The 27987-nt window shown below is 41.0% G+C and overlaps 1 protein-coding gene and 1 long non-coding RNA gene across 2 annotated transcripts in view; one reads left to right on the top strand and one right to left on the bottom strand.

The window, feature by feature from the left end:
* AADAT (aminoadipate aminotransferase) lies at positions 1 to 26809 on the bottom strand. The gene is made up of 13 exons (XM_082402137.1): positions 26420 to 26809; positions 25697 to 25865; positions 24583 to 24715; positions 21010 to 21084; positions 17228 to 17437; positions 16120 to 16185; positions 14793 to 14875; positions 14273 to 14369; positions 9389 to 9450; positions 9057 to 9121; positions 7639 to 7745; positions 1487 to 1588; positions 1 to 556 (listed from the first exon to the last, which is right to left on the bottom strand). Exons 1-13 carry the CDS (start codon positions 26484 to 26486, stop codon positions 515 to 517), a joined length of 1278 nt encoding a protein of 425 aa, XP_082258263.1. The 5' UTR covers positions 26487 to 26809; the 3' UTR covers positions 1 to 514.
* LOC309633380 overlaps positions 1 to 27987 on the top strand; it is a 463676-nt gene that overhangs the window by 69202 nt on the left and 366487 nt on the right. Inside the window, exon 5 of the long non-coding RNA XR_014247481.1 lies at positions 15791 to 15989. This is a non-coding gene — a long non-coding RNA (uncharacterized lncRNA). The remainder of the gene's footprint in view (positions 1 to 15790; positions 15990 to 27987) is intronic.

Below are 27987 nucleotides of genomic sequence, written 5' to 3' on the forward strand. Positions count from 1 at the left end.
TATGTTTAGATTCAGAATTTTATTTTAAATGGATTTCTGTGCCATAACATAATGTCTGTGATACTGTTACTAAAAATTATGTATAACAGTCAAATTCTAACAATTTTTGCAACAAGCTCTCATTACATTTTCTTCAAAATAGGAAAAGTTCACATTACATACCATTTTGAACATGATTGTTTGCTTACAAATAATTTACTCTAAAAATGTTATTTTCAAAGAAAATTTATGGGAAATGATAAAGCAACTACAAAAATCTTTACAATAAAATCCAGGATAAAAAAATTTTTTTGTGGGTTGAAAATTTATCAACATGTATAGGTGGATTATAAATATATTTTGGCAATCTGATGCGTTCAAGGTCACTTTAAAAGTTGTCTAGTTAAATTACTACAGATATGATGTGTTTGGTGAAACCCAATCTGTAAGTCTGACACCAACAATCATTTCTTCCTGGTAAAACATAGAAATAATTTATCTGAAAACCGTGAGTGCTATGAAGAGTTCGATTTCTTCATAAAGATTCCTTTATAAGTTGGGCTAATCCCTGGAAGGCCTAAAAGCGAACAGAGAGAAGAATTAATAAAATTAGGATGCTGTTTAGGAGAAGTCTGTCATAACTTTAGAAATTCAAACAAAGAGTATCCATTTTAGGTTGAGATCAGACAGTGAAAGGTCAGGATTAACCTCAGTTTTATCTGGGTCAGAGGCCGTCATGTCCACTAATATATGTAGACGGAAGCATATCAGAGTCCCAGGAAAATTTTCAAATCCTTATTTCCTCAAGATCATCATTTTCTCCCAGAACACGAATTATTTTTTTCATATACTCTCTCACCTGCACGTGCCTTCTGTATAGTTTCAGTTGTCCATCTCTACGCATATATAACTTATGAAAAGCATATTTAATGACATGAGAAAGCAAGTCAATCAAGAACACACCCGGAGACAACCCATCTCCAAGGATAAGTATACAGTCTTCTTACACTTACTGGACTCTTCAGTTTATGGCTCTTCTGTGGGTTCCTGACACACAGTTCTTAGGAACTTGCTTCCTTGGTTTCCTGTAATCCTGGTTAAAGCTGGACTTTGTGATTAAGCAATTACTTAACTCTAATCATTAATATTATTCTATTTGACCCTTCCTCAAGAGATAGAGATGGATGGCTTCATGAATTTGTACTATGGCTCATGTTAATTCCATGAGGGAGTGAAAGAGGTTCTCTTTTTAACGTGTTGATAATTTGCCAACACTGTTGAGCAGGTCTGACATGTATTCATGAAAGCAATAAAATTCAACTCCAATTTGGTCACATCATTTGTCTATAGAAGTCTGGCAACTTCTTTGAATGGTAGTTTGTGACTTTCCAACTAATACCCATTTTGCAGAAACCCAAGAAGATATCAAATTATGTTGTAACTCCCAAAATGAACACAAAAAATAAATGGATATCTAGTTTTACTCTAAAGAGAATATTGTACTCACCATGTCCATCTGCTCTGGAGAAGCTAAAGAGAAGGATGCTCTGAAGTAGGGGCAAGGAGCCGAACTATCAAGGTAGAAGTTGTATCCAGGAAGCATGAATATCTAAGAGAGTTTATGGAAAACACGTGATGTACCATTAAAGAAAACTAAAAGGAAATATAGGTGAATCTAAGCTCAGAGTGGAGGATGACTTTTAAACTTAAAAAGCAATGAAAGAAATCACAAGAGAAAAATCAATTTATATAAAATTACTGCATGTCGTACAATAAAACTAAAAGCATAGAAACCAGTGTTTACAATAAATACAGCAATTCTACCTCTTCTCCATATATTATAAAGAATGCACAGAAACAGAGGAAAAACTTTACAATGGACAAGGACAGCTTATTCAAGAAATAGAAATGGTAATAAACATGAATAAATGTTTAACATAACTAGAAAAGTAAAATAAATCCAAACAATGAAATATCATTTTAAAAAATATTTTATTTTATTTCATTTTTTTAAGTTAAACTGTAGCTGATTTACAATGTTGTATTAGTTTTGGGTATACAGAATAGTGATTCAGTTATACATATGAGTATATGTATATGTATATCTATCTCTCTATCTTTTCTTTTTCATATTCTTTTCCCTTATAGGTTATTATAAAATATTGAGTATAGTTCCCTGTGCTATACAGTAGGATCTTGTTGGTTACCTATGTTATACATAGTAGTGTATATATGTTAATCCCAAGCTCCTAATATATCCCTTCCCCCCTTTCCCCTTTGGTAACCATAAGTTTGTTTTCTATGTCTATGGGTTTATTTCCATTTTATCAATAAGTTCATTTGTATAATTTTTTTAGATTCCACATATAGTGATATCATATGATGTTTGTTTTTTTTTTCTGTCTGACTTCACTTTGTGTGATAATCTTTAGGTCTATCCATGTTGCTGCAAATGGTATTATTTCATTCTTTGTCTATGGCTGAATAATATTCCATTGGGTATATGTACCGCATCTTCTTTATTTATTCATTTTTCGATGAACATTTAGGTTGCTTCCATGTCTTGGCTATTATAAATAGTGCTGCAATGGAACATTGGGGTGCATTTATCTTTTTGAATTATACCTTTCTCCATATATATATTCCCAGGAGTGGGATCCCTGGATCATATGGTAACTCTATTTTTAGTTTCTTAATGAACCTCCATACTGGTTGCACCAATTTAAATTCCCACCAACAGTGTACGAGGGTTCCCTTTTCTCCACACCCTCTCCAGCATTTATTATTTGTAGACTTTTTGATGATGGGCATTCTGTCTGGTATGAGGTGATATCTCATTGTAGTTTTGATTTGCTTTGCTCTAATAATTAGCGATATTGAGCATCCTTTCATGTGCCTGTTGACCATCTATATATCTTCTTTGGAGAAATGTCTTTTTAGGTCTTCTGCCCAATTTTGGATTGGGTTATTTGTGTGTGTGTGTGTGTGTGTGTGTGTGTGTTTTTTATATTGAACTGTATGAGCTGTTTCTATACTTTGGAAATTAATCCTTTGTCTGTCACATCACTTGCAAATATTTGTTCCTATTCCGTAGGTTGCCTTTTTGTTTTCTTTATGGTTTCATTTGCTGTGCAAAAGCTTTTAAGTTTAATTAGGTCCCATTTATTTATTTTTGTTTTTATTTCCATTACTCTAGGAGACAGAGCAAAAATGACATTGCTGTGATTTATGTCAAAGAGTGTTCTGCCTGTTTTACTCTAGGAGTTTTATAATATCCAGTCTTACATTTAGGTCTGTAAACCATTTTGAGTTTATTGTTGTATATGATCTTCGAGAATGTTCTAATTTAATTCTTTGGCATGTAGCTGTACTGTTTTCCTAGCATCATTTATTGTAGAGACTGTCTTTTCTCCATGGTATATTCTTGCTCCTTTGTCATAGATTAATTGACCATAGGTGCGTGGGTTTATTTCTGGGCTCTCTATACTGTTCCATTGATATATATTTCTGTTTTTGTGCCACTACAATACTGTTTGGATTACTGCAGCTTTGTAGTGTAGTCTGAAGTCAGGGAATGTGACTCCTCCAGCTCCATTCTTCTTTCTCAAGACTGCTTTGGCTGTTAGGGGACTTCTGTGTTTCCATACAAATTTTAAAATTATTTGTTCTAGTTCTGTGAAAAATGACCTTGGTAATTTGATAGGGATTTCACTGAACTTGTAATTGGCCTTGGATAGTAAAGTCATTTTGACAATATTGATTCTTCCAATCCAAGAACATGGTGTATCTTTCCATCTGTTTGTGTTGTCTTCAATTTCTTTCATCAGCATTTTATAGGTTTCCAATTACAGGTCTTTTGCCTTTTTAGGTAGGTTTATTCCTAGGTATTTTATTCTTTTAGATGTGATGGTAAATGGGATTTTCCCCTTAATTTCTCTTTCTGATCTTTTGTTGTTAGTGTATAGAAATGCAACACATTTCTTTGTATTTATTTTGTATCATTCAACTTTACTGAATTCATTGATGAGCTCTAGTAGTTTTCTGGTAGTATCTTTAGGATTTTCTATGTATAGTATCATCTCATCTGCAAACAGTGACAGTTTTACTTCTTCTTTTTCAATTTGGATTCCTTTTATTTCTTTTTCTTCTCTGATTGCTGTGTCTAGGTCTTCCAAAACTTTGTTGAATAAAAGTGGTGAGTGTGGGCATCCTTGTCTTGCTCCCGATCTTAGAGGAAATACTTTCAGATTTTCACTGTTGAGTATGATGTTAGCTGTGGGTTTTTCATATATAGCCATTATTATGTTAAGGCGTGTTCCCTCTATACCCACTTTCTGGAGAGTTTTTATCATAAATGGATGTTGAATTTTATCAAAAGCTTTTTTGTCTCTATTGAGATGATCATATGGTTTTTATTCTTCAATTTGTTAACGTGGTGTGTCACACAGATTGATTTGTGGATATTGAAAAAAACTGCAAAAAATACAAACATGTGGAGGCTAAACAATATGCTACTAAACAACCAATGAATCACGGAAGAAATTAAAGAGAAAATAAAAAAATACCTAGAGATAAATGAAAATGAAAACATGATGATCCAAAACCTATGGGATGCAGCAAAATTAGTTCTAAGAGGGAAGTTTATAGTAATACAGTCGTACCTCGGGAAATAAAAAATCTCAAATAAACAACCTAACCTTACACCTAAAGCAACTAGAGAAAGAAGAAGAAACCAAACCCATAGTTAGTAGAAGGAAAGAAATCATAAAGATCAGAGCAGAAATAAATAGAGACTAAGAAGACAATAGAAAAGATCAATGAAAGTAAAATGGAACCCGGGTCTCTGACTCACGGCAGGAGGAGAGGAGGTCATAGACCCCTTTTTTGAAAACTGTGAGTGAGTCAGAACTAAGCTGGGTTGTGTTAAGTCTTTGAGATTGTTGTCTAGTAAAATCATGACATTCAGAATTTTAAGAAACTGCTTGTTTTTTCATGGTGTAAATCTGGCCCCTGGTTGTTGAAGTTAGATGAGCTGGGAATGAAATGATGTGGGGGCATTCTGGGGAGAAAATTTCAAGGCAGAAGATGAGTTTGTTTGTTTGTTTTTTTTGTCCTGATTAACAATGAAATGAAAACCATCATTTCTGCCAATATTGTGGAACAGTTTAGGGATGTGCCAGAAGCAAGTTTCTGTAGAGAAGGAGGGGATGGTAGTAATCTCCTTGCAAGATAACCAAAATTTGGGCTAAGGCAGCAGTGATAGAGATTACTTAGAAAAGGTAAAGGTACGTGCAACAGGGTATATGGAATAAAAGAAAGGGACTGAAAAAAAAATGACAATAAATATGAAGTCTGTATCCTTAGCTCCTAGTTCAGGGATACACACAAACAGCCACTCATCAAATGTGCTGGAGAATAATGGCATTGATAAGAAAGCAAAAAAAAAAAAGTAATAAAATTGATTTATTGTACTAAAATGCACTTAGATGAGTTAAGTCATTTAAGTATTTATTAAGCACTTTCTATGTGCTGTTATTAGCATTAAAACAATTCATAAAGCATGAGTCCTGCGGTCAAGTACGATGATTACAGGGAATGAGTGACTTTCCCAGGGGAGTGGATTGGCTCTCGGGTCCAGGCAGCCAGTTCCCAGCTCTGACCTCTAGACTGTCTCTTATGCTCTAGCACAGGAGTTTGCCAACAACAACACGATCTGTTCTTTGTACTCACTGCCTCAAGACAAAAGTGATACTAGAAACAGAACTTGGTGTTTACAAAAGAGTGACGAACATGATAAAGGAATTAATTAATGGAGAACGGTTGATTGATTTTGTAAATTGGAAAGCTACACAGAAGCATATTTAGATGTCTCAGCTTAATTAGTGCCTCTGAATGAAATCTAAGTAGACTTATGATTTAAGTACAAAAGGAGGAAAAAAAACCTAGAAGAAATCCTTGCGGGCTAATTTTAAGTGAAAAAAACAGTATATAAACTTTTCTGTGTAATTTTAATCATGTAACATAATTGCAGAGCATTATTAAAAAAAAAAAACCCCAGACTAAAAAATGGGCAGAAGACCTGAATAGATGTTTTTCCAGAGAAGAAATGCAGATGAACAACAGTTACATGAAAAGATGCTAAACATCACTAATCAACAGGGAAATGCAAATCAAAACCACAATGAGATATCACCTCACACCTGTAAATATAGCTATTAACAAAAAGAACACAAATAACAAGTGTTGGCGAGGATGTGGAGAATAGGGAACCCTCCTCCACTGTTGGTGGGAGTGCAAATTGGTGCAGCCATTTTTGAAAACAATATTGAGGTTCCTAAAAATCTAAAAATAGAGCTACCATATGATCCAGCAATCCACTCCTGGGTGTATATCCGGAAAAAAGAAAACACTAATTTGAACAGATACATGTACCCCAATATGCATTTCAGCATTATTTATAATAGCCAAGATATAGAAACAACCTAAGTGTCCATCAACAGATGAATGGATAAAGAAGATGTGGTATGTGTGTATACACACACACACACACACACACACACACACACACACACACACACTCAATGGAATACTACTCAGCCATAAAAAAGAAAGAAGTCCTGCCATTTGTGACATGAATGGACTTGAGGGGTATTATGCCTCGTGAAACAGGTCAGAAAAAGAGAAATAACATGTTATCACTTATATGCAAAATCTAAAAAAATAAAATGAATAAATACAACAAAAAGAAACAGGCTCACATATAATACAGAACAAGCTAGTTGTTATCAGTGGGAAGAGGGAAGGGAGGAAGGACAAGATAGGGGTAGAGGATTAAGAGGTACAAACTATTATGTATAAAATAAAGAAGATACAGGATTTATTATACAGCACAGGGAATACAGCCAATATTTTATAATAACTTTAAATGGAGTCTAATCTTTAAAAATACTGACTCACTATGGTATATACCTGAAACTAATGTAATATTGTAAATCAACTATACTTTAATAAAAAAATAATTTCATAGCCAAAATACTAGATGGATACAACCTCTTCAAGAAAATGTATCGCAAGTGGTCATAAAATCTGGGTGGTAAAATTATGGGCTATTTAAAAATTTTTCATTCTGCTTTAATGAACTATAATGCTATCATGAGTATGCTTTACTTTCATAATCAGCAAAAAAAAATCCTTCTATTGTAAATACTAATGGCTTATATTTATCAAGCATTTACTATATGCCAGGCAGGTATTAGTCTAAGTGCTTTATCCATATTGACTGCTTTCATCATAGCAGCCCTAAGAGGGAGGGATTCTTATTATCTGCATTTTCCAGATGAAACTCAGGAAGGGCAACTCATCCAGTGCCACATATCAGGGCAGGGCGGGAGCTGGGATTCACACCCAAGGACGTGACTCCAGAGAGTGTGCTCTTAGCCACTAAGCTAATCAGTAGCTGAGCTGAATGACTGTATTTCCCCTAGTTTAGACCAGGAGACTAATTCTGTAACCCAAAATCTATTATGATCTTAGTAAGGAGATAATGTATCTGGTAGGCAAACATTATGCCTTGGGTTGGCGGGCAGTGATAAACATCTCTCACCATTTTTATTAAGATATTACTTTAAAGAAAAAATATAGATTTTCTTCCTGTTTTACCTCTTTCTTAAAGGCTTTCTCTTCGATCAGTTTTCTTACATCATGAAGGCCCTTAATTTTAACCCATAAAAACATTCCAGCAGTAGGAACATGCCATTCTGCCAAACCTACAAACAAAAGAAGAGAAGAAATATTTCCCGAGACCATTTTTGATGATGTCAACTATATCGCTGAAATGACAAATTGCAGTAACTGTCAACTAGTATTTCCAAAAAAGTTCCTTTGGTGATAGCATTTTTAAAAAATATAGTTTTAGGAGTCCTGAAAATTGGTGTTCTGAGTTTTATTTTTAAAAGTGAGGGGAGGGTTTGAAAGGGAGAGAGGGGACTCGTGTATATTTCTGATTTTAGTGGGTCTCAGGGCAGTGCAGGAAATCCAGTGCCATGCCCACCTCCCTTTCTTAGAACTGTCCCTAAGCCAAACGTGGCTCTTTCAATTTTAGAAGAGGATTCCTCAACTCTTTCTAGAGCCTTCTAGTGTTTCAATAAATCCTATCATTTACATAATCGTTCAGAACTCCAATGAATTGAAGTTTTTATCGCAATGTAATTAAGAAGTACTTAAAATTCAGGAATTCCTGGTGTATTTGTAGGCTTTATATTTCATTGAATATAAGGATAGAGAAACCAAGAAGGAAAAAGAGTTATTTTGATTTTGATTATTACCTTTAAAAAAAAAAACCTTGATGTTGATTAAAACCTTTTTTTCAACTTCACTATAGGAAGTGGTAGAATAGTACTCTTATCAAAAAGATAGTGATTGTGTTTTTACCAGGACTACATAGGGAACAAGATATGAGGGAAATAAGAAGTGAATACTTTGTATTTACTATTATTCCTACAAAAGGCATTTTCAGTGGTGTAATTAAAGCCAGGTAATTCACTTTACTTTCTTCCTTAATAGAAAATAAAATCTAAAGCATTCTGAAATCAAATTAGCAATAGAAATACTAATGATTAATGAGGTTAATGATTAAAAGACAAATCATCTGTAATGAGAAATCCACCTTAGAGTGTACTTAGTTTGTACTATTGTACTATTTTGTCTTTATAGAGTCTAGTTAGAAAAGGAATATGTTATGTCATAATTCCTTTTCTATTTGGAGCAAAATTTTGAAAACCTTTTGAGTACAGATATTATTTAGCTTTAAGTAGATTATTGCTGGTATTAGACTAATTAGCCATTTTTCTTTAAACCACAGATTCTTTGCAGCAGTCAAGTATAGTAGAAATGCGTAGAATTGTGCCAGGGTTTGTGCTGTTACTTCTGAGATTATTTATAAGGTAACATTTTCTTGACAAGAATACTCCTGGACCCTGTTTCCTTCCCCAGGGTTATTAACAGTACTCTGTGGTGTGTATCACTCACTCATATAAGGGCTACGGTTCATCCCAGGACAGGATATAAGTTCCACTCACCACTTAACCACTTGTCTGCAGCTGCCAATAATGCATCCCTTTGCTTTCTATAGAAATCAATAACCCTAAAAGAACAATAAAACAAAAAGGTGTGTTTAGTACATTGATTGCAGAAATTAAAAGGCTCTGAAGTCCAGTCTGTAAGAATCTGTTTTCTATCTTGATGAAAATGTTGAATTCTTGATGAGGGAATAGAAGCATATTTATTTGACCTGTTGGGTGGTAAACTTTTTACCATTGTGGTTTTTCCATTATTTTGGAATAATTCAAAAATGAAAATTAATAGACTGAAGTCCATTTCTATATAAAGTATGGAACCTAAAATACAATACCTGTCTACATGAGCCAGGAAGCCCTCTTCTCCCCATTGGTACAGAAGCTGTGATACCAGGAGCTAAAAGGGATGAGACAGTAATAAGGTCATCATTCATCCTCTGAAATGTGCTTTTTGCCCAAACGTAAAAGCAAACCACTCTTGATCATGTGCAAGCCACCCTCAGAGGATGCTACAAGCTGCACCAAGCTTTGTAGAGCTAGCGATTTATAATAAGGTTGATTATTAACAATGACAAGAATAATAGTAAAAATAACAAATATTTATATGGTCCTTCCTATGTGCCGGAAACTGCTGTACCATATGAACGTATTTCAGCTAAGTTGATCTTCGTAATACCCTTATTAGGCAGGTCATTTCTAATCTACTGAGGAAGAGACTGAGGCACGAGGTGAAGTTAAATTTCCTGAGGTCACTGCTCCTCAAAGAGCCTGGACTTAAATCAGACTGTGCAGCCTGAGATCCACCCAACAACTGCCGCCCTGGATGGTCTCTAAATATAAAACACATACAGTCGTAGAGGGTTTCTACAGGCGTGTGCTCCATTCGCCATGTTTCTGTTTGGCTGAAGGCTTCCCTAAGGTGTGCGGCTGACAGGGTCTTGGTGCTCCGGCCTGGTGTCAGGCCTGAGCCTCTGAGGTGGGAGAGCCAAGTTCAGGTCATTGGACCACCAGAGACCTCCAGGCTGCACATAATATCAATCGGCAAGACCTCTCCCAGAGATCTCTGTCTCAATGCTAAGACCCACCTCTACCCAATGGCCAGCAAGCTCTAGTGCTGGACGCCCCATGCCAAACAACTAGTAAGACAGGAGCACAACCCCTCCCATTAGCAGAGAGGCTGCCTAAAATCATACTAAGTTCAATCACACCTCAAGAAACAAGAAAAATCTCAAATAAACAAGAAGAAAACAATAGCAAAGATCAATAAAACTAAAAGCTTGTTCTTTGAGAAGATAAAAAAAATTGATAAACCACTAGACACACTCATCAAGAAAAAAAGGGAGAAGACTCAAATCAACAGAATTAGAAATGAAAAAGGAGAAGTAACAACTGACACGGCAGAAATACAAAGGATCATGAGAGATTACTATAAGCAACTATATGCCAATAAAATGGACAACCTGGAAGAAATGGACAAATTCTTAGAAAAGCACCACCTTCCAAGACTGAACCAGGAAGAAATAGAAAATATAAACAGACCAATCACAAGCACTGAAATTGAAACTGTGATTAAAAATTTTCCAACAAACAAAAGACCAGGACCATATGGCTTCACAGGCGAATTCTTTCAAACATTTAGAGAGGAGCTAACACCTATCCTTCTCAAACTCTTCCAAAATACAGCAGAGGGAAGAACGCTCCCAAACTCATTCTACGAGGCCACCATCACCCTGATACCAAAACCAGACAAAGATGTCACAAAAAAAGAAAACTACAGACCAATATCACTGATGAACATAGATGTAAAAATCCTCAACAAAATACTAGCAAATAGAACGCAACAGCACATTAAAAGGATCATACACCATGATCAAGTGGGATTTATCCCAGGAATGCAAGGATTCTTCAATACACGCAAATCAATCAACGTGATACACCATATTAACAAACTGAAGGATAAAAACCATATGATCATCTCAATAGGTGCAGAAAAAGCTTTTGACAAAATTCAACACCAATTTATGATAAAAACTCTCCAGAAAGTAGGCATAGAGGGAACTTACCTCAACATAATAAAGGCCATGTATGACAAACCCACAGCCAACATCATTCTCAATGGTGAAAAACTGAAACCATTTCCTCTAAAATCAGGAACAATACAAGGATGCCCACTCTCACCACTGTTATTCAGCATAGTTTTGGAAGTTTTAGCCACAGCAAGCAGAGAAGAAAAAGAAATAAAAAGAATCCAAATTGGAAAAGAAGAAGTAAAGCTGTGACTGTTTGCAGATGACATGATACTATACACAGAGAATCCTAAAGATGCTACCAAAAAACTACTAGAGCTAATCAATGAATTTGGTAAAGTAGCAGGATACAAAATTAATGCACAGAAATTTCTTGCATTCCTATGCACTAATGATGAAAAATCAAAGAGAAATTAAAGAAACACTCCAATTTACACTGTTAGGAATAAACCTACCTAAGGAGACAAAAGACCTGTATGCAGAAAGCTATAAGACACTGATGAAAGAAATTAAAGATGATACAAACAGATGGAGAGATATACCATGTTCTTGGATTGGAAGAACCAACATTGTGAAAATGACTATACTACCTAAAGCAATCTACAGATTCAACGCAATCCCTATCAAACTACCAATGGCATTTTTCACAGAACTAGAACAAAAAATTTCACAATGTGTATGGAAACACAAAAGACCCCGAATAGCCAAAGCAATTTGAGAAAGAAAAACAGAGCTGGAGGAACCAGGCTCCCTGACTTCAGACTATACTACAAAGCTACAGTAATCAATACAGTATGGTACTGGCACAAAAACAGAAATATAGATCAATGGAACAGGATAGAAAGCCCAGAGATAAACCCACGCACATATGGTCACCTTATCTTTGACAAAGGAGGCAAGCATATACAGTGGAGAAAAGGCAGCCTCTTCAATAAGTGGTGCTGGGAAAACTGGACAGCTACATGTAAAAGAATGAAATTAGAACACTTCCTAACACCATATACAAAAATAAACTCAAAATGGATTAAAGACCTAAATGTAAGGCCAGACACTATAAAACTCTTAGAGGAAAACATAGGAAGAACACTGTTTGACATAAATCACAGCAAGATCCTTTTTGACCCACCTCCTAGAGAAATGGAAATAAAAACAAAAATAAACAAATAGGACCTAATGAAACTTAAAGATTTTGCACAGCAAAGGAAACCATAAACAAGACAAAAAGACAACCCTCAGAATGGGAGAAAATATTTGCAAACGAAGAAACTGAGAAAGGATTAATCTCCAAAATATACAAGCAGCTAATGCAGCTCAATATCAAAATAAAAAACAAACAACCCAATCCAAAAATGGGCAGAAGATCTAAATACACAGTTCTCCAAATAAGATATACAGATTGCCAACAAATACATGAAAGGATGCTCAGCATCACTAACCATTAGAGAAATGCAAATCAAAACTATAATGAGGTATCACCTCACACCGGTCAGAATGGCCATCATCAAAAAATCTACGAACAATAACTGCTGGAGAGGGTGTGGAGAAAAGGGAACCCTCTTGCACTGTTGGTGGGAATGTAAATTGATACAGCCACTATGGAGAACAGTATGGAGTTTCCTTAAAAAACTAAAAATAGAACTACCATATGACCCAGCAATCCCACTACTGGGCATATACCCTGAGAAAACCATAATTCAAAAAGACATGTACCACAATGTTCATTGCAGGTCTATTTACAATAGCCAGGACATGGAAGCAACCTAAGTGTCCATCGACAGATGAATGGATAAAGAAGATGTGGCACATATATACAATGGAATATTACTTTGCCATGAAAAGAAATGAAATTGAGTTATTTGTAGTGAGGTGGGTGGACCTAGAGTCTGTCATATAGAGTGAAGTAAGTCAGAAAGAGAAAAACAAATACTGTATGCTAACGCATACATATGGAATCTAAAAAAAAAAAAAAGTTCTGAAAAACCTAGGGGCAGGACAGGAGTAAAGATGCAGACGTAGAGAATGGACATGAGGACACAGGGAGGGGGAAGGGTAAGCTGGGACGAAGTGAGAGAGTGGCATGGACATATATACACTACCAAATGTAAAACAGATAGCTAGTGGGAAGCAGCCGCATAGGCCAGGGAGATCAGCTTGGTGCTTTGTGTCCACCTAGAGGGGTGGGATAGGGAGGGTGGGAGGGAGATGCAAGAGGAAGGGGGTATGGGGATATACGTATGCATATAGCCGATTCACTCTGCTGTACAGCAGAAAGTAACACAACATTGTAAAGCAAGTATACTCCAATAAGATGTTTAAAAAAAAAATTAGTTCCAGAAATTGAACAAATGTTATGATAAAAATAAAGAGATAAATTGACAAAAAAACAAACCAATAAACCTCCCCAAAAACACATACAGTCGATACATGAAGTTATACAATATATTCAGAGATTTTCTATCCAAAATGGAAGTTCTAAATGTTGTAAATGGATAGTGAAATTTGATTGATAACAGATACAGAAAATATGGAAAAAGTCCCCAACTTGATAAAACGCGGGGACACGTGCACTTTGTGGAGTGTATAATGTCAAAGAAATGTCCATTCTACATAAACTACACCTTTTGAGTTCTTAGGTAGCAGTCCTGTCCTTATCGTTGGTTCTCAAGATTGCCTTAGGGATGGGTCCAATCATTTCTCAAAGCTTGTGAAGAAATTTATACATTCGCCACAAATAATTTTACTGTATTTAATTAAAATACATTCCAGCCGCTGTTTGTAGGGAGCTTAGCACATGGGCAGTGAAGGCAGACGTCGGGCCACCACGCGGGACTGGAACCCTTGCTCTCAGATTCCAGGACAACGAAGCTAACGGTGTGTTACTTCACCAAACCTCTTCCGTCCTGTCGAGTCCAACACAGTTTTTATGGGATTCCTGAGCTAGATGCCAGGGCACAGATGAATAAGATCTCTGACCTTCAAGGAGCTTGGTCTACACTGTGAAACAGCACCAGGTCCATTCAAATCTCTTTTGCCTTTTAGAGCAAACATCTGCTGTGTGTGGTCTCCTAACTGGAACTAGAGATGCAATCAGTGATTTCTCTCCCTGCCATGTTCACTCAGTCTTATTTGCCAACATCTCTTTTGTTTTATGATCTGATTCAAAAAAATTCCTATTTCCTAAGTTGTCCGTACCTGGGCAAAAGTGCTGGGATGCATTGTTGAAACTTGTATGTGTAAAACAATTCTCTCGATCAGGGGCTTTGGACCAGTTATAAACCCTATTCGCAACCTGCACAAAGAGAGAAAAGGCACAATACCAACCCTGCATTAACAATTAATACCATGTTAGTGATTTCATAGGGGAGAATTTTGTGACCTGGGGACAAACACAGACAGTTAACACATTCTAATAAAACTACTTATTTAAAATACACATTTAAACTTAATTGTACACTTAAAATAGACTATGTATTTCTAAATGTGCTCTTTCGTAGATGTAACCAAAAACCTGACCAGTCCCCCTACAGCTATAATTTAATGGCCAAGTATCTTTGACCACAGGGGACAGATTGGGAGAAAAGCCTGGTATTAATAGTCAGTCAAATGGGGAATACAAGCATCTTAAATGAGAAGAAGTGTTTGCACTAAAAGATGCTGAGGTGCAGCCTCTGTCGCCTGTAGATGCAGCCTGAAGGCACAGCCAGGGCCTTACCCAGAGGACAGGACTTTGGAAAAGGAGTCAGCTCGGATGACACGCCCATCAACGTCCATGGAGAGAAAAGTCGGTGCCCAGGGCTGGAAATGGAAGAAAAATACTGTTGGTTTGGGAAGTCTGTTAGAGACCGTATCCCTACTTTGTGCAGAGAGTGGGGAGGAATGGATTTGGAGAACAGTAGGACAAACATCCTTTTTCTTGTCTTCATCTCAGCCCTTTGAGATGGAGTAAGAACCAGAGATGCATGTTCTTCTATTCGTATCTGCCGATCTTCACGGCTTTTCTGCCAAACACACACACACACGTCCTCTCACTTGCTCACGATGCCACTCCCGTGAGTTTAGGGAAACCTCACACAGAACCTCCTTGTCCCAAGGCTTGAGATCCTGGGTGAACAGATTTCGAGGAAGGATTCAAGAAAAAGTAGTTTGGAAAAGACCAAAACGAAGAGGGCCATCAGCATTGAGGGCTGTTTAGGAAGAGAACGCTGACCCTTAGACCAACTAGAAACACAAAAAAGGTGCAAATGAAGACGAGCAGTGTAGTCGGTGTGCAATGCTGAAACTTCCATATTTACTTCACAGGTAAATGCCAACGAGAAAGGGGGCCATGGTCGTGTTGAAGGTGGGCGGCAGGCAGACATGGTATTCAGGCCAACTAGATAAAAAGCCAAGAGTTCTGTTTCTTCTCCGTAGATATCAAGTGGGGACTGAGTCCCTGTGTTTGCTCAGTGCAGCCCTGAGAGCAAATACAGTGTTGGATTTTGAGGAATTGGGCATTGGGAGTGTGTACCACTACTGTTGTCTCCTAGGAAACCATGCTCGTCCACAGTGGTGTACGTATGTAGTGGGAAGGGGTCTAAAAGTCCATCATTCTGCAGGTAAGTCCCCGGCCCTAAGTGACAGGGATGGCGAGTGGGCAGCGTGATGCTAGGAACGCCCCTCCTCTGCCCACCGCCACCTCACTGACTGAGCGCGGCCCTCCTTCTCCTTCAGCCTGGGCACAGCTCCCAAGTCCTCGGCCCATCAGCCACCCCTGAGAGACCGAGGTTGACACCCAAGGAGATGCCCACTGCATAACCCTGGTCTGATGTCGAAGGAGCCACGATCTGGATTTGGAGTCCAGACGACCCTCACCCTTGACTCACTCGACCCTCCACGTGCCTGGCACAGAGAGCCAGCCACTGTTCTAAAGGTAAGGGATTTCTGGAAAGAGCAGTAATACCAGAGCTGAAAATACTCAGCAGCCCGGCTAAACTCAAATCAGCGCAGTAACCTACAGCCACTTATCTACTGATTGTGGGCTGAGTTGACACGGCACTTACCTTGTTGAACTGCATAAAATAGTAAGGATCGTCTTCTATGATGAGGAAGTCATATTTTCTTGCGAGCTGAAAAAGTTAAAGGAGCATATTTATCGCTTCAGATCGCTCGAAGATGAAAATCACTTGGAATCATAGTTCTTTGTACTCATTCATTCATTCACCCAAGAAGCTACTGAGGGCTCCCTGTCCTAGGAGCAGGATGAAGACAGGAACCAGCCCTGAAAGCTCTGTCCTCAGGGAACTTACGTTCTGGTGGGAAAGACAGAACGAACATGCGCCAGTGGATAGTGAACAGAGGACGAATAGGAGGGAGGCTTTGAGGGCTGGGCGGAAGGTTAAAGAGGGTCATGTTTGAGAGAGAGAGAGTGACACGGAAGCTCCAGGAGAGCTCAGGCTGGCAGGAAGGCTCAGGTGTGCAGATGACGGGGGAGAAGATTTTAGACTCAGGGACCAGGGGCAGAGGCCCTGGGGGTGAGAAAATACTTGGCATGTTTAAGGGATAGACGTTTGTAGAAGGCATAGGTGTGTAAGGGACGGAAGGAAGGCTGTGTAGCTGCAACAAGAAGGATGTGGGAGACCCTAGCCTGAGAACCAAGGCCCAGGTCGCATCACCGTGCGTGGCAGGTGAAGGACTCTCATCTTCTTTTAAGTGCGGGGAAGCAGCTGGAGAAGGGCTTGTAGATCTACACTGGAACAGGAAGGACGCCACGAGCCGGGGGAGGAGCTGTGAGGAGGGGGGCAGTCACAGGGTCCGGGAGGGTGGGCGGCCGAGGGGACGGTGGGTTTGGATAACGTTGGTGGTGGGAGCCACGGGATGGATTGGAGGTGGGGATGAGGGGAAGACAGAAGGAAGAGAGGGGAGGAAGAGGTGAGTTTAACACTACACCAACCATAACATCTCTTTCAACCAAAATATCAATTAAAGGGAAAGGAAAACCTCATAGTCAGCAAGAGCATAATAGTTTCCTTAAATTCATGGGGACCCTTTTATTAAAAATCATCTTCCTTGAGAGCGAGAGGCTAATCAGAGAAGGAACTTGCAGAGCACTCTTCTAAAGGGTCAGAAAGAAACAAGAGCACAGCCACGGAACCCATTCTTTGAAAATACCTCATAGATTTCCTTTTTGCGGTTAGTTGTTAATGAGTTCCCGGCAGGGTTGTTGCCATTTGGGACAGTATAAAGAAATTTGGGGGTGTTTTTCTCGGGGTTCTTTGAATCTTCTGGTTTCCATCTGGAAAGTATTTCTCTGAGGGAGTCTGGAATAATCCCGTGTTCATCACTGGAAATGTTAATCATGTTGCAGCCCAGAGGCTGCACCTGTGGAGGACAGGAGGAAAGAAAAGCCAAGACTCAGACATGGTACAAAATATCCTAGTCACTGGCTCTTACAGTAACGAAAATGTTACCGTTTATACCCTTAAACACAAACCTGCACTCAGCCCTACACCCAAGGGCTGAGGTTGTATTTTCTGATTCCATTGTTGCCCCAGTTAAGCTTCCATTATGGTTCAAAAATATCCCCTGTCAATTCCTAGAGGAAGGGTAGACTTCCCTGCTCATATATGTCAGGCTTGGCCAGGGGTCTTGGCTTTGGTCAATAAATTGCGTGCAGAAGTGATGGGTGTTCCTTCCAAGCAGAAGCTTTAAATCCCAGCTTGTGTCTCTCGTTCCCTGTCCCCTCTGCTCTAAGACTGGCAGCGGTCCGGATGACGCTGCTTCTGTCACTCTGGGGCCTGGGATGAAGATGGCCTGGCACAGAGCTCGGGGGCCTGACCGTGGACACAGCGTGTGAGAGAAAGACAGGACTTTGCAGCCATAGGCCAGTGAGATAAGGAGTCAGCTATTCCACAGCAGAACCCAGCCTCTTCTGACTGTATCATCTTTATAATTATGGTTAGAGCTGCTTCATAAAGTGGGAGTTTATTAAGGAATTTTTTTACAAAGTAAATTAATCATATAAAGCATCTGTGATGCTAATACGTAAAATAGTTATAAGCAGAGGTGATATTCCACATACTGGACAAGTGGTGTAGCGTGGGCACTGCAGATACATCCTGTAGGCCCCGTGCCAGGCCAGCATTGGCTCTGTACCATGGGGGGTTCAGGGTGGTCTTAGGAGACGGCCAGGGGAGCCACGGAGCATAATGGCAGTGGCTCATCAAGGCATGTGGAAGTATTTCAATACTGTACCAGTTGCAGAGGCTGAAGTTGAAAGTAGTGGCCTTGCTTATAGACACAGTTTTATAAAAGTCTTGTATTTTTGTGTTGTATGTTCATAAAGAAAAAATTGGGACTTATTAATAACAAGCAAAGGAAACCATCAACAAAATGAAAAGACAACCTACAGACTGGGAGAAAATATTTGCAAACAATGCAACCGACGAGGGATTAATTTCCAAAGTATACAAACAGCTCATACAGCTCAATATCAAAAAACAAAAAAGCAAAAAATAAACAACCCAATCAAAAAATGGACAGAAGACTGAAGTAGACATTTCTCCAGAGAAGACATACAGATGGCCAACAGGCACATGACAAGATGTTCAACATCCATAATTATTAGAGAAATGCAAATGAAAACTGCAATGAGGTACCACCTCAAATGAGTCAGAATGCCCATCATCAGAAAGTCTACAAATAATAAATGCTGGAGAGGGTGTGGAGAAATGGGCCTCTGACATTGTTCGTGGGAATGTAAATTGGTGCAGCCACTATGGAGAACAGTATGGAGGTTCCTTAAAAGACTAAAAGTAGAGCTACCATATGATCCAGTGATCCCACTCCTGGGCATATATATGGAGAAAAGTATAATTCAAAAAGATACATGCATCCTAATGTTCATAGCAGCACTATTGACAATAGTCAAGACATGGAAGCAACTTAAAATGTCCATCAACAGATGAATGGATAAAGAAAATATGGTACATATATACAATGGAATATTACTCAGACATAAAAAAGAATGAAATAATGCCATTTGCAGCAATATGGATGGACCTAGAGATTATCATACTAAGTGAAGTAAGTCAGAGAAAGACAAACATCATATGATAGCACTTATATGTGGAGTCTAAGACAAGGATACAAATGAACTTATTTACAAAACAAACAGACTCACAGACATAGAAAACAAACTCATGGTTACTAAAGGGGAAAGGTGGGGAGGGATAAATTAGGAGTTTGGGATTAACATATACATACTACAATATATAAAATAAATAAACAGCAAGTTCCTACTGTATAGCACAGGGAAGTATATACTCAATATCTTGTAATAACCTATCATGCAAAAGAATGTGAAAAAGAACAGATATATATATATATCTGAATCACATTGCTGTATACCTGAAACTAACATGACATTGTAAATAAACTATATTTCAGTAAAAATTAAGAAAAAAAACCCAATAATTGAGTGAAGTTCTCAGAAAAAAAATGCAAACACATATATTAGTAGTCAAATGTAGACTTATGCACTGAGAATAATCCAGACCCTACTTATGGCAAATTTAAAAGGTCTTAGACTTTAAAAACACATCAACATGAATAAAACGAGTTGATATTGGGCCATGAGATAAACACACATGGACCGTCATTATATTCCCTCACAGTGTGGCATTGGTTTCTGTTTGGGCGTGTGAAAACGTGTGTGCATCGTGCTATTTACATAGACACAAGTTTTACATTTACAGGCATTGTGTAATCTTACATCTTTGGAGTTTAGGAAAATAATGAATAATTAGTATCCAGTGATTAAGGCCATTATTTTACTTTAGTTTTTAAAATTGTGGTAAAATATATATAACAAAAACTCTGCCATTTTAACGTGTGGGATTTAGTGGCATTAATTACGTTCATAATGTGTGCATCTCTCACTATCAATTTCCAAAATCTTTTCATCACTCCAAACAGAAACCCTGTAGTCATTAAGCAACAACTCCCCATTTCCCCCTCCCCCAGGCCCTGGTAACCTCTCATCAACTTTCTGTCTCTATGAATTTGCCTATTTTTGATATTTAGTACAAGTGGAATCATACAATATTTGTCCTTTTGTGTCTGGCTTCTTTCTTTGAGCCCCTGCAGTGATGGGCAGTGCTCTACTCCTCAGAGAGCTGGTAAGGCTGATGGTTAGACAGTTGTTACATTGAGTTGAAACTGTTTTCCTGTAGTTTCCATCCTTTGATTCCAGTTGTATGAACCTGAGGACATGCACAGACAAATCTAACTCCTCTGTCACGTGGCTAGCTTTAATGTACTTGAGGACAATTCTCATGCCCCCGTGGACTCTTCTCTTTCTGCAGAAAAGAGCATAGTTCCTAAAACAATTCAACCTATGGTATTATTTCCATTTGTTTGTTCACTCTGGTCGCTTTTCTCCGACTGTGCTCCAGTCTGTATTCACATCGACCCAAAAGTATTGTGCCCCCGACAGTGGTGTGTTCTGACCAGGGCACAGCAGAGCAGGTGATCCGACTCCTCGTTCTGGATATCAGAGTCCCATTAATTAACACTGGAGAGGAAAGTCCTAATCATACCATGTTACTGTACAGTTATTCTCCATTGACATATGATCATCCTTAGGCGTGTGGTAATATAGATGGTAGTGAAAAAAGTCTTTGTAAATTAAGTCACATTTCAGGTGAAATATTAAGAAATCTGGACATGATTTTGCACAACCCAATTTTAGCACCCCTACATTTAGACTTTGTAAGAAGAAATGTATAAAGCAGAGGGTACATTTCACATATTTTGCATATATTAATGATTCTCCTGTTTAAGAAGAAAGATGCTATTTTATGTTTCAGTGGGCAGATAATTCTCAAGGTGCAGTGGTTTCTTCTTATTTGTTATAAGAAAGAGAGTGGCCTTTTGTAGAAATGTGTACTCACAGCATGAATTGTTCCTGAGTAAATAGGTTCATTTACGAGGATATTATCTCCAGGATTAACGATCATTTCAAATACCTAACAAAAGAAGCATAGGTTAGCTTGGTTAGTTTGGTTTCCAGTCTTAGAAGCCACCACCCCCCCTCTTTTTTTTTGGTTTGGGCTCACTAGGATTCTAGAGAAGGAGTTGGCAAGTTTTCTGTAAATGCCAGATGGGACGTATTTTGTGAGCCCCGGTGTCTCCATTGCAACTACTCCTCTCTGCCTCAAGGTGAGAAAGCAGCCGTAGACAATACGTCAGCCGATGGTGTGACTGAGTTCCAATAAAACTCTACTTACAGAATCAGACAAGGGCTGGCTTGGCTCTCAAGCCACAGTTTGCAAACCTCCGTTCTAGGTTTAAAAAATATATATATATATAACTGGTTTGGCTCCTAAACTTCATGTATTCCTTCTTTGAATAATTTAAAAATCTTTGCTCTAAGCCAGGACCTATGGAGGTAAACTGATGAGTATAGCGGGATGGTTTTTACCCTCATAGAGGTGCTAGCCCACTGAAAGCTAGATTCTAATCAAATAACGACTCAGATAAATGCATATGTAAAATCGGTGATAGGCGCTATTACGTATAGATGCCAATGCTCTAAGTGCTCATTGTAGGAGGACTTGGGCACTCAGGGAACTTAGAGCAATCAGGGAAGGCTTCCCTGAGGAAGTGATGAGTAGGAGGAGGGGGTGACAATACGTACACAGTTTGAGAAACTGAAAGAATCCTGTGGCTTGAGGTGGAGTGTGAAGAGGAGAGTGGAAGGAGGTCAGAGGGAAGTGGGCAGAGAGCGTCCCAGGGAGGCCTTTGGGCCAAGTGAGCCCAGTGAGAATTTTAAGTAGAGGGCGGGACCAGGGAGTCAGGTGACCAGACAGGCATTTGAGAAAGTCATTCTGGCTGCAAACTCAAGGTATCAAAAAGGAATGAGAGGGCTTCCCTGGTGGCGCAGTGGTTGAGAGTCTGCCTGCCAAGGCAGGGGACACGGGTTCAAGCCCTGGTCTGGGAAGATCCCACATGCCGCAGAGCAACTGGGCCCATGAGCCACAACTACTGAGCCTGAGTGTCTGGAGCCTGTGCTCCGCAACAAGAGAGGCCGCGACAGTGAGTGGCCCCCGCTCGCCGCAACTAGAGAAAGCCCTCGCACAGAAACGAAGACCCAACACAGCCATAAATAAATAAATTAAAAAAAAAAAAAGGAATGAGAGTACAGGTGGAGTCTGGGAAGTTTTTAGGCTCATTTGGGAGGTTTTTTGCTGCAGTCCTTGGGAAAGGTAAGGGTGGTCTGGATGGGGTGATGATGGCGGGGCTGGGGAGAACTGCGCGGCATTTAGGAAATCAGAACCAGCAGACGTAACTGTGGACTGAGGGGGCGCGAGGAAGGAGAGGTGTCAGGAGGGACCCCTGGATTTCTGGCTGTGCAGGTGGGGAGGTGGTGGGAGGGGTGCCACTGACTGAAAAATACCCCCAACGCTGTCTGTTCTGAGGGAGGAGCAGGTGAGCGTGCTTTGGTCCATCCCAGGCTGGATCAGGTGGGGGGCTGGCTGTGTGGATGTGCAGGGAGCCTGGAGTTAATGGCAATGGACGTGACCGCCTGGGTGCGATGCCCAGCGAAGGTGTGTGTGTGAAGGGGAAGCAGGTGTGGGCGCCCAGCCTCACGGGGCTCCCATGCATAATGGACACGGCAAGGGGGGCAGGGCAAGGAGGAAGGGGAGCATTCCAGAAAGGAGGGGGGCTCAGCAAGGCTAAAGGAGACTCAGAGGTCAGGGAAGACAAGGTCCACAAATCTCGGGGGATCTTGAGGACAATATGATGCCTCGTGACATCAGTAGAGCCACACAAGAGATTTTTCCAGCCTAAATCAGAGGGGTCCATTCTGAGTAAATCTTACATGAGTCAGAGAATAATCCTTTCCCAACTTGTGACATTTCACAATCCCCAGGTCAAGCCTCTCCTCCCTATCATTTTAACAAACTGGATCTCTTGACAGACAGCACGGCCATTATCCATTGAGACAGAAGATGTGACATTTTTTTCCAATTTGGACTAGGATGTTCCATTTACTTTTCCTTCGGAGCTTTTGGCGTTTTATGACAAACAGTATCTTCCTCTGACAAGTTCATTGGTTCAGGATTTACAGGACCTCCTAGGACCAAACAGATCACTGGGTGGCTTGTGTATCATCCATGGATCAGATGAAAACCTCATTACATACATTTCCCATGTCAGTTAGGGGACATGAGATAGTCAAATATCCTAAATGAGGAGGGAGGGCTGTTTATTATCTGAGACAGGGACACCTAAAATAATATCCATCCTGGAGAACAAAGTGGGAGAAATATTAAACCAGATTCCCAGGAGGCCTCTGTAACAAGCATGGCTATAAGCCACTGAGTTACTGATGCATTTGGCCATCTGTGCTATCTTCCTCTTTGATATGACTGATGCTGCAACAGGCAAAGAAGAAACTTTCTTGTGCATCTTTCTGGAAAAAGAAAAGGCACATAGTGTTTCTTCCTAAGAAAAGAAATTCACCGAAGTCCTTTTTTTCCCTACTTGTCTGGGGCATCACAAATATTTCTCTTCAACGATAAAACTGAAACAGCAGCTAATCCTTTTGTTTTTCCTAATTAAGTCCAAAAAGAGGGAGGAAAATTATAGTCTTATTACTTTAATACATTATTATGTAATAATAATTTAATTAAAATTCATTAAAACTAACCAGCTTTCACATTTACATAAAAAAGAAGAGCAAGAAAGCTACTCTGCTTTGAGATAAACAAGAGTCATACTTTCATCTAGATGTGAGGACTGAATATAGAGCCTCTTTATCCAGGACTAATTATTCATGAAAAAGAAAAGAAAAAAAATAGATGAAACAGAGAACCATATATGCAGTCTCTTTGTCAGGGGACCCCCCCCCCAGTGGTGGTTACCTCTGTGGAGTCCCTGGAACCCAGGAGAGAGGCAGAGAGACAGAGAGAGAGAGAGAGGGAAAGAGAGAGAGAAAGTAACCCAGAGGAGAAATCAGCCACAGACACAGACATATACATAGACCTGGAGAAGCACAGCCAAGAGGGAGTCACGGTACAAGAGGCAGCCGGCACAGACGATGACACCAGCAGACACACAAAGGAATGACGTTTCATCTCAGGGGTATCAGGATACACCCTCGAAGAATTTAAAAGTCATGCATTGAAATGTCATAACCACAAACATAACTGAAATGTAGCCTGAATCTCTGAGCTAGATGAAAGTAAGCAGTGCTCACTAAGCTGCAGGTAGGGGTTGAGTTCTTCCTGAACAGGAATCTTGTCCTAATGACTCAGAGCTCTGGGTCATTGATGGTGGGATCTCTGCTTAAGAGAAATCAGGTTGGTGAATGTCTTTAAGTTCCACTTATGATTCTAGGTGAAGACAAGGAAGCCTTCGTAACCCACAGAACACGATGCTCTGTGGCTAAGGGAGAGATGGCCGTCTGGGTGAACGTAGTATTTGATTCTTCCCGCGGGTGCCTTTCCCTCCAGTCTTACCTTACAGAGACCTTCTTGGCTGCCACATGTGACACACATGTCCATTTGTCCTTGGCTGGGTGGATAATGGATGGTGGGAGGATTATGCAATTTTACTTGTAACTGTTTCAGCCAGGATAACAGCTCTGGGAGTCTAAAGCATAAAATGCATTTAAAAATTGACAGTAGTGAGAGTCATAATAATAGTAGACAGGAGCTAAATGGTGGCTTTATAGCAGGCACTTTAAAGGTCCTCAAATGCTTTTTGCCAATATTAATATCTTTACTTAAAAGACAAGGCAACAGACTTAGAGATTAAGAAATCCACATAAAGTTCATCAGTTGGTGATTAAAAGAGCTGAGATTTGAATCTACAGCTTTCTCATTCCAAAGCCTGTACTTTTTCTTTTACGTTAGAGCACTCACTGCGTAATTAATTTTTTGTTTCCCTTAGGGAGATTTCTGTAGGATACCTAGAAGTGCAGGTTCAGTAAGTTCTTTGCATCATGGAAAGAAAAGCTTCTGTATACATTATATACAATACAATTCTTATGCACCCAACATGCATTATTCTTCAATCACAGAACAAACAGGCTTTAATAAAGTATAATTCATAGACACTCTCTAAGTTACCCTTTATCACTGGAAGAAGACCAGCTAAGGAAAGCTTCAGAATATGTGTTCCAGTTGCCTTTATGAGATTAAACACATCTGAACTGAGGGCAACACGCTTACATAGCTGCCTGTTTAGAAAGGGAACATAATCATTAAAAAATTTCCCCAGGACCTAAACTGGCTGCTTCCTGGGTCATCCTTTTCCTCCTTTCTCCTACCCTGCTTCTTCACCTAGCTATCGTCTCTCTCTCTCTCTTTTATTCCAGTCTCAGCTCAAATGGTACCTACTTTCAAAAGCCTTCTCTCCCTCTCCTAGTCGTATAAGGTTGGGAAGCAGTCACTAGGGGTCTTAAGCATTCAGTATTATTGCTGCTATTAATTATTCTTCTAAAGCTCTTCCCCAAACCTTCCTCACTGCTGAATACCCAGTTAAAAAACACACATGTCACTTTATCAGCCGGCTGTAGAATACTGCTCATGAAAATGAACCAACAAGGTTACATTATCTACTGATCAGTACCCAGCACTCTGAGAATACTGCAGTGCTCTCTTCATCATCTCTTCATCAAATTGGATGGTCTCTTTGTTGTCTGTGGTGATAACCGCGGTCTTGAAAGGGAACGTGTTGGGGTTTGGTGCTCCAGTCGCCAGGGAGAGGACAGATTTCGATGACTTGCCCAGTATCTCAGCTACAACAAAAAAGGAGGAGAAGAAGAAACACTTTCAGTGAAGACTTTCCTAAACAGAGATGGTTCAGCATGTTGCATTGAAGTCAGTAAAACTTTAAAGTGTAACGATTTCTAGTGATAGAATGCTAGTCCGAAAGAAACATAGAAGATGCCTTTTTTTGTGGACCGACCTCACCGGTGGAGGAACTAAGGAAGAGACACGTGCATCTAAGAAGGCAGAGTGATCAGGCAGACAAGCCAAGGGCCGCAGTAACAGAAAACGGTCTTCCACTCGGCCCGTCCCTGCCCGGCTCCGCGCGCACCCCGCTCTGTCCCGCGAACCCGCCCTCCCCGCTCCGCACGCGCCCGCACGCTGAGCCGAACCCCGACTCTGTGCCCGGAAGCGGCCACAGCGTGTCCACAGCGGCCTGCCCTCTCTCTACTGCTGATGGCCCGCCCTCGTGCCCGTTCCAGCGCGGCTTCTGTGCCAGGCCTGCGCAGAGCCGGGCTCAGGCCGCCCCGAGCAGCTCTGCGGGGACCGTCCCCTCCAGTGGGCGAGCAGGGCCGTGACTCACTCATGACTCGAATGGCAGAAGGCTTCCTGGCCGCGCTCGCAGCCGTGATGAACCGTGTGTAATTCATTCTCGGATTCCAAGCGGCAAGCCCCGCCTTAGGTGGCTGAAGACTGGGAAAACCAAGGATCCGCGTCAGTCCTGCCCCCTAACCCCTGCAAGGCCGCCTCTGCTGTCCCCCGCGTGTGGTCCGGCGCGCGGAGCCAGGAGAGGCCGCCGAAGGCCCGGCTGGTGGCTGCGCGAGAGCCTGGTTAGGATCCGGCCTGGCGCGTAGCGGGACTGGCAAAGTCCACGGGCAGGTTAGGATGCGGGCCCCGCCCGCCCTGCGCGACGCGGCCTATGGCCAGCGGCCGCCCCTCCCGCGGGTTTCCAGCCCTGTGAGCACGCCTCCAGGCCCTTCAGCACGCCCTCTGGCCTCGCCCCTCCTGGCCGATCCCCACCCAGGCCGGGCGTCCAGTGCGTCCCCGCCCCCGGCAGCGCCTCGCGGCCCGTCCCGCCCTCCCCGCCTGCAGACTGGTCTCCGCCCCAGGCCTCGGCTCCGCCTGGAGACCTGGCCACGCGCCTCCAACCTGGCCACCTGTCTTGGCGCAGGAGGCGCGGGGAGGCTGGCCGCCTGCCTGAACCAGGGCCTGAGTCAATTTAAAACTCAGTCTGACTCCTGACTCTGCAGCTGGAGTCGCCGCAGGAAAGCGCCGGGTTGGCCGGGGCGCCGGCGGGGATGTCCCCGAGCGGCTGGTGGAGGGGCCTGAGTCCTCTGTGCCCAGGTCCTCGAGGGCCAGCCGCAGGCTTCGCTGCCTGAGCAGCAGGGCGCTGAACGCTCATCTCGGAAGGGAAACTGCAGACAGCCTCCTGGGGAGTCACCAAAGCGACGCGGGTGATGTCCAGCGCCTCTGTTTCCAAGATCTGAGCGTTTTAGAGTGAGGGTGGAGTGTTGATAGAAATTTTGGGAGAATCACTCCGAGAGTCTCCTCAAATTTTAGTGTCTCCCCTCCGCTTGGGTTTTTTTTTTTACCACTCAGTGTAGATTTAGGTTGCAAGTGTCGATGCAAAAAGATGCCCGTCTTTGGGGCCAGCACCTTGTCCCCTTTTCTCACAGAATAAGCCCATCCTCCCACTCCCACCAGCTTTAGCCGTGATTTCTCCTTCCTGAATCACCCAAATGGAAGGCACAGGGTTCCCTGTGAGCCCTGAATGAGAGAAGATTTGGAGACAATCTCTCTTTTTTAATTCTTAAATGGGTATTAAAGAATCATTTCTTTTCACCAAATTCCACCCTGGATTCATTCATTCGGTAAGTATTATTGCGTTCTTCCTGCATGAGTGAGTATTGACCCTCGGCCCAGGGCTTTCTTAGACATAAATAGTTTGGTCTTGGAGACACTTCTGCCCTTAGTAGGTCCTGGCAACCACAGGATAAGACAACCCAGGGAAATCTTTATGCCCCCAGCTGAGGAACACAGGGAATATCATTAGTAAAGCTACTAGAAACCCAAGAGGGGATGGAGTTCTGGATTCAGAGACTTCAAGTGGTTTAAATCGGGGGTCCCCAACTCCCAGGCCACGGGCCAGTA

The sequence above is a fragment of the Balaenoptera borealis genome (genome assembly GCF_965194805.1).
Source record: "Balaenoptera borealis genome assembly, chromosome: 8".
Classification (NCBI taxonomy): domain Eukaryota; kingdom Metazoa; phylum Chordata; class Mammalia; order Artiodactyla; family Balaenopteridae; genus Balaenoptera; species Balaenoptera borealis.